A 7216-nucleotide genomic window follows, 5' to 3' on the forward strand; every position below is an offset into this window, starting at 1 on the left:
GCCCCCTGGTGGGCTGAGCTGGCCACACACACACTAAATAAATAAATAAATATTAAAAAAAATAAATAAATAAAAGTAAAGGCACTATTTTTACACTCCTCTGAGTATTGTAGAGAGTTGTGATTTTTCCACATCATTGCTAACACTGCATCTTAATGCTTCAGAGTTTCACCTATCTGTTTATTTTTTATTTTTTGGCGGAACCGGGGATTGAACTCATGCCCTTGCGCTTGCCAGGGAAGCACTTACTCCACTGAGCCGTCTCCCCGGCCCCTAGCTATCCTATTTGGTTGTCTCTCACAACTGCAACTTTCTGAATGCCATCGCCACAGACATCATCCACCAGCACAGCCAGCAGCTAGATGTTACCGGGGGGTCCCCAGGAGGTCTGGCCTGCCAGTGGTCACAGTGAAAAGTGAGGGTTTTTTTTTTTTTTTTTTTGGAGACAGGGACTTGCGATATAGTCCAGCCTCCCAGGTGTTAGGATTACAGGCATGCACCACCATGTCCAGCTCACAGTGAGGTTTTGTGCCTTTGATTAGCATTCCCTTAATACTAGTGATGTGATGTTGGGGGTTTAATCTTGAAGCAGCCACAGAGTTCTGGGCGAGGGTTAACTTTATTTGGTTTAGAACCCTGGCGTGGAAACATCACAGTGTATTAACTAAAGATGAAAAGGCACCGAGAGGGCTAGGGACGTAGCCTGGCCATCCAGGTTTTCTGAAAGTCTAAATCTGGTCTGCCCTATTTCTCCCCTCAGACCGGAACTGAAACCAGTGGACAAGGAGTCAGAGGTGGTGATGAAGTAAGTGCTTAGCCGGTGCTAGGGGGCAGTTCTTGTCACTGGCCAACCCCAAAGTCCTCACCTGCACCTCCTGCAGGTTTCCAGATGGGTTTGAGAAGTTCTCACCGCCAGTTCTGCAGCTGGATGAGGTGGACTTCTACTATGATCCTAAGCACATCATCTTCAATGGCCTGTCTGTCTCTGCCGATCTGGAGTCACGCATATGTGTGGTATGGTTGCTGTGTGTCTTTCCTGGGTGTGGTTAGGTCTGATGCTGTGGCCATGGGGGGGGAGGGGCACAGGACCACGAGGTGGGTCAGAGGAGGGACAGTGCTGTCCTCATACCACCCCTGCCTGACCTCTAGGCCCACAGGACCAACCTCATAGGTGAGGCGGGCATGGTGCTTTTTTTTTTTTTTTTTTTTGCGGAACCAGGGTTCAAACTCAGGCCCTTACACTTGCCAGGGAAGTGCTTATTCTGCTGAGCCATCTCCCCGACCCCAAAGACTGTCCTTTTTTTTTTTTTTTTTTTGCGGAACCAGGGTTCAAACTCAGGCCCTTACACTTGCCAGGGAAGTGCTTATTCTGCTGAGCCATCTCCCCGACCCCAAAGACTGTCCTTTTTTTTTTTTTTTTTTGCGGAACCAGGGATTGAACTCAGACCCTTGTGCTTGCCAGGGAAGCGCTTATTCCACTGAGCCATCTCCCCGGCCCCATGGTGCTTTATAAGTACTAAAGCAGCACTTTATCTTACTGGGCTGTTCTGAGTTATTTCAATTACCAGACATTGTTCACCTACCAGACATTGAGGCAGGAGCATGGGTTTCAGGGCTCCTGGCTGGGTCACAACACACTTTCTTCTTCCTTAAAAGGGAAGAAACGGGCTGGGGAGATGGCGCAGTAGAATAAGCGCTTCCCTGGCAAGTGCAAGAGCCCTGAGTTCAATCCCCAGTTCCACCAAAAAAAAAAAAGAAAAAGGGAGGAAACAGCTGCCTGCCTTGGGTATGAGTAGCAGTCAGTTCGCAGCACTTGTAGTACTGAGCCCTTGGTCCTCTGGGGTCTCCAGCTTACTTGTGCACACAGTTGCTAGGACTGTGTTTTCTCGCTGAAGTCCTAGGGCTAGCCCAGAACCCTTTGCTCCCCACCCTCACCACGCTCACAGGTCGGGGAGAACGGGGCCGGGAAGTCCACCATGCTGAAGCTGCTTCTGGGGGACCTGGCACCAGTCCGCGGCATCCGGCGTGCGCACAGGTAAGGTGTCCACACCACCCGTTAATGCCCTTGCACTCTGATTCCTTCTGCCTCCACCTCCTGCTGTTCCTTCCACCTGCAGGAACCTCAAGATTGGCTACTTCAGCCAGCACCACGTGGAGCAGCTGGACCTGAGCATCAGCGCGGTGGAGCTGCTGGCACGCAAGTTCCCAGGTGCAGAGGCAACAACCTGCGCAAGGCCTGTTGACCGGGATGGGGGGCAGTACCCCAGAGCCAAGCCAGGGGCTGGGAGGCAAGTGGGGCGGTACTCAGCCCTTGCTGGGGCCTTCGCAGGGCGGCCGGAAGAGGAGTATCGCCACCAGCTTGGCCGGTACGGTGTCTCTGGAGAGCTGGCCATGCGCCCTGTTGCCAGCTTGTCAGGAGGCCAGAAAAGTAGGGTGGCCTTCGCTCAGATGACCATGCCCTGGTGAGTCCCTATGTCCTAGAGACTCCCATTTCCCTGTCATCTTTGTGTCATAGCTTCATGTTCTTCTATGCCCCTCTTCCATGAATGCCCACCTCTTGCTGCCTTCCAGCCCCAACTTCTACATCCTGGATGAGCCCACAAACCACCTGGACATGGAGACCATTGAGGCTCTGGGCCGCGCGCTCAACAGTTTCCGAGTGAGTATGCATGCATCTGCTCCTCCCTTGCCCACCTTGGCGCCTGTGAGCCACTGAACCCTGCTCTCCTGTCTAGGGTGGTGTGATCCTGGTGTCCCATGATGAGCGCTTCATCCGCCTGGTGTGCCGGGAGCTGTGGGTGTGCGAAGGAGGTGGCGTCACCCGGGTCGAGGGAGGCTTTGAGCAGTACCGTGCCCTCCTGCAGGAGCAGTTCCGCCGGGAGGGCTTCCTCTAGGCTGCCTGCTGGGCCAGGCAGCCAGGAGCTTGGTGCCCAGGACATGGACGCCATACCAGATCCCGGACCTAGGCTTCCACCGCCTCCCTTGACTTGGGGACAGCCTCACGCCCTCATCTCTCTCATTTTGACTGGAGTGTCATGTGCACAATTGGGGGCCCAGCCAAGGGTCTGCAATGACTGTGTCAGGAAGGGACTAGAGGCCCCTTGCGGGATTTGGACTCCACCTGGCTGCTGGGTCCTTGAAGCTGCTTTGTAAATTAAACCTCTGCGTCCCCGCTGCTTTCTAGCTACCCACTGCTGAGGCACGAGGCTGGTGTCTCTGCTATACTCGGCACTCCTGCACTGGGCCTGAGGCATAGGGGGTCCACAACTGTGGTGGGCAGAGCCAGTTAAGGGGGCAGCGCTGCTGTGCCGCTTAACCTCACCTGGGCAGCCAGCATCCAACCTGGGAGAGTGCTCATCCATTCAAGCAGCTGCCCTAGTTGCTGCCACTGCCCCAGGCTGGTGAGGATGGGCCTGCTGTCTCAGCCCCTACTTCCTCAGAGCCTGAACTGATTCTGGGGTCTGGCCTCATGCCCAGCTCCCCATTTTCCCTAGGGTTCTGTGGCCCAGACTCCCTGCTTTTCTCTGGACCCTCAGGGCTCAAGAGAAATCATCTTTTCCTGTTTTGCTCAGCCGGTTTCATATTTACGTTTTCTTTAAGCACATAGGTCAGTGAAGTGGGGAATTGAGAACAGTGAAATGAGAAGAAATGGGACAGTATGATTTCAGATGAAGCAAGCTTAAAGAGGAAGCCAGAGCAGTGGTACACACGTGTAGTCCTGGGAGGCTAAAGCAGGGTGGTTGCTTGAACCCAGATATTTGGGGCCAGCCTGGGCAACATAGTGAGGCCCTGTCTCAAAAAAGGTGTGAAACAATATGACTTACAAATGTTACCTGTCAAAAACTCAGTTGCTATACATAGTACACAGAAGACATTAAAATACAGACTCACAGCTTTGGAGGAACCAAAGTCAGCAGAGATGATTTGTCAGACCCTTGGGAGATTTTAGTCACAAAGCTTGACCAAGGGCTTCACCTCTGAGCTGCTGAGGAGAGAAGCCTGTTCAGGGGGACAGTAAAGATGGGGCCCGGTTGCCCACAAGGTGGGTCTAAGGGGCTAGCAGCAGCAGGAGGGCTGCTGCTGCACCTGCCCTTTGGCCTTCCCAGCCCAGAGGAGGTGCTGCTCTGGCCTTTCATGTCGGTGTCCCTCAGCGCTCCTGAGGGCACTCAGCCTGGTCCCTCTGTTCAAGGTGCTGTGCCTGTCTCTGCTCAGGGACCCCAGAGGTTCTCCCAAGCCCTGTGGCCCTTGGAGGGCTTCAGTGATGTGGAGCCTGGCTTTGTGCATCAAAAATGTTGGGAGTTGGGTGTAAAGGAAACAGCATTTCTTTTTTTTTTTTTTTTGGTACCAGGAATCCCAACTTGGCCTTGTACTTGCCAGGCTGGAGCTATGCTGCTGAACTATATCCCCAGCCCTTGTGGGGTTTTTTTGTTTGGTTTTATTTTTTTTTCTTTTTATGTATTTGGTACAGGGTCTCACTTTGCAGCTCAGACTCATAGTGGTCCTCCTGTTTTCAACCTCCCCATCGCTGGGGTTATGGGCATGCACCACCACGCCCGGTCTTTGTAGTTCTTGGTACTGAGAGGGGCCATCAACAGAGCTGGAGTAGCCCCAGCATACCACTTAAACACTTGCTCGCTCTTTGTGGTGGCAGAAATCACATCCTAGCTCTTTTTGAGACATAGGTCTTCCTATGTGAGTTTGGCATCAGATCGGCAGTGATTCTCCTGCCTCAGCCTCACAAGGGCTTGGATTGCAAACTGGCATCTCCACCCCCTGCTCCTCTAGTTTGTTCCGGGGACTCGTGAAGATGTGCTGTCAAAGCTTGGGATACTGAGCATTCAGAAAGCAAATCCTGTGTGGCCCACCTGTGGCTCGAAGAGCTGTGAATGGGGAAGAGCAGTGCTTCCTGGGGGACCTAGGTGCAGGCCACAAGGCAAGCCCTTTCCGAGAGCCCTGCCTGCCTTGTGGCAGCCCCAGCCCCTCCTCACGCCGCCTAGGATACAAGGCAGCACTCCATGGCCTTCAGGCCTGGTGTGGCCTGCCTTAGCCTTCTGGGGTTCTAGCCATGTGCCATCCAGCTCAGGAAGATTAATTGAAAAAACAACACTGAAGTAGAGAGTAAGGCAGGTACCACACTCCAGCCTTACACAGAGGGTCAGACACAACAGTGGAAGAGGCTGCAGGGCTGTCCCAGCCCCACAGGGCGGCCCAACTGAGCCCCCTGAGCCTGGCCAGATGCTCAGCTGTCCTGTGCTCAACTCTTCCTGGCTCCTGCACGCTGATCTCTGCAGACTGCCCAAAGAAAGGGCCACAACCTTGACAGGCACAGAAGACAGATGAACAAGCCAGTCTGACTTCCAGGCTAGCAAAGCAGGAACTACGATCTTGTTTGGTTTCTGGAGTGCTGAGGATTGGACACAAAGCCTTGCACACACTAGTCAAGTGCCCTACCTCTGAGCTACTTCACCAGCCCTTTAAAAAAAATAAAAAAATTAGGATCTCAGTATGACCCAACCTGGTCTCAAACTTGAGATCCTCCTGCCTCAGCTTCCTTAGTAGCTAAGATTACAGGTGTGTAGCATCATGCCTGACAGAAACCGTAATCTCAAAGATGCCTTGCATCTCATAATGGAGCAAAAAAGTGGGATGGAAGTTCATTTGGGGGTGCTGAACCAAGGGGAGTCTGTTCCTGAGCTCTTCAGCCAGGCTGTGAGCCCTAGCAGTCTGTACCCCATCCCAGGCTGTTCAGAGCCACCCCTCAGGCCTGCCAGGAGCTGGGCTTTGCCCAGCATGGTGGCCCTGGGTGGTCTTACAGAGTACATCTGCTGGGCACCTCCTGACCAGAGGTAGTGGCCAGGGAGGGCTCTGCCACCCAGCTGCAGCCTAGAAGGAGCCTGTGAAGCTACACAGGCTGGCAGAGGGCAGCCAGAGCTGCAGGGAGTTGCGATTGGTGAGGTCTTACCCCAGCAGCTCCACTATCAGCCACAGCATCTGGGAGGCTGAGGCAGGAGCATCACTGCAAGTTCGAGACCAACCTGGACTACAAAGTGAACGTAAGGCCAGCCCCTGAACTGTGTAGAAAGACCCTGTCTCCAAAAAGTACCCCCCCACACACACACAAGAGCAAAGATTTAAGAGCAAATACAGCTCTGTCTCTGGAGAAGTGACCCCCAGCCCCTGCCAACAGCAATAAGCCAGACCCCAAATCTCAATTCCAAAGCACTACTCTAAGGTGCAAGGTGTGGGCTGGCGAGAGAGCTCAGTGGTCTAAAGCGCTTGCTTAGCAAGCTTAGGCAAGCATGCAGGGACCTCAGTTCGATCCCCAGCACCACACGCCATGCCAGCGGGTGGGCTGAGCTGACCATAAAAAAGGAAATGTTAAAAAAAAAAAAGTTTAAAAAATAAGGTGCAAGGTGTCTTGGGGAAGAGCTAGATGTAAGAGCTGGATGTAAGGCTGGAGGAAAGACTGAGATGGACCCAGAGTCTTACAGTAGACAGCAAAGAAGTAGCTGCACCCGGTGCACACCTGTAATCCCAGCACTCCAGGATTGCAAGTTTAAAGCCAGTCTGGGCAATTTAATGACTCAATGAGACCCAGCCTCACAATACAATTTAAAGGCTGGGGCTTGATACCTGGTAGCACAAAAGAAACAAGCAAATGGAAGCACAGAAGTACTGAAGGAAGAGATGATGGAGACAGACGAAAGAACAGGAAAGCTGGCTCAATGCGCTCCTGCTCTGCAGATCAGGGCAGCTGGGCATCCATGGGAACAAGGTTACAGCCCAGGACTGTAACGAAAACCTGAGCATCCAGCTGCTGAGCTGTGGAATGTGTGTGCTTTTACTGAGCGAGGCAATCATGTTTTGAAAGTGGTTCGCCCCAGACACCAATTCAGCATGAAGGAGAAAGAGGCAAGGCATGGGGGCCTGGCAGTCACCACCATAATCACAGAGGACATCAGAAACACAGTGGATAGACATCTTGTCTACCAAATGGAGCCAATCAGAACACAGTGCCCTTTCTGCAGTATTCCTGCAGACCCAGGCGCTAATCGTGAAGAAGAATCAAGACAAGCCCAGCCCACGAGCTGTCTACAAAAAAAACATCCCGTGATCTCTGAAAAAGTCAAGGTTGAGCTGGGCTTGGTGGCCGCATCTGTAATCCCACCACTGGGGAGGCTGTGGCAGGAGGAGCTCTACAAGTCTGAGCTGCATA

At 53.0% G+C, this 7216-nt stretch overlaps 1 protein-coding gene across 3 annotated transcripts in view; it reads left to right on the forward strand.

Annotated features, from left to right (window-relative positions):
- Window positions 1–3187, forward strand: part of Abcf3 (ATP binding cassette subfamily F member 3) — an 8605-nt gene extending 5418 nt beyond the window's left edge. For all 3 annotated transcript variants that reach the window (XM_004640714.2, XM_023700715.1, XM_023700716.1), the window contains 7 exons: window positions 761–805; window positions 882–1014; window positions 1947–2035; window positions 2118–2209; window positions 2330–2462; window positions 2572–2659; window positions 2736–3187. In XM_004640714.2, coding sequence (XP_004640771.1) covers window positions 761–805; window positions 882–1014; window positions 1947–2035; window positions 2118–2209; window positions 2330–2462; window positions 2572–2659; window positions 2736–2894 — 739 coding nt within the window. In that variant the 3' untranslated portion in view covers window positions 2895–3187. The remainder of the gene's footprint in view (window positions 1–760; window positions 806–881; window positions 1015–1946; window positions 2036–2117; window positions 2210–2329; window positions 2463–2571; window positions 2660–2735) is intronic.
- Window positions 3188–7216: the final 4029 nt, after the last annotated feature.

This window comes from Octodon degus, unplaced genomic scaffold (genome assembly GCF_000260255.1).
Source record: "Octodon degus isolate 3935 unplaced genomic scaffold, OctDeg1.0 scaffold00126, whole genome shotgun sequence".
NCBI classification, from domain to species: domain Eukaryota; kingdom Metazoa; phylum Chordata; class Mammalia; order Rodentia; family Octodontidae; genus Octodon; species Octodon degus.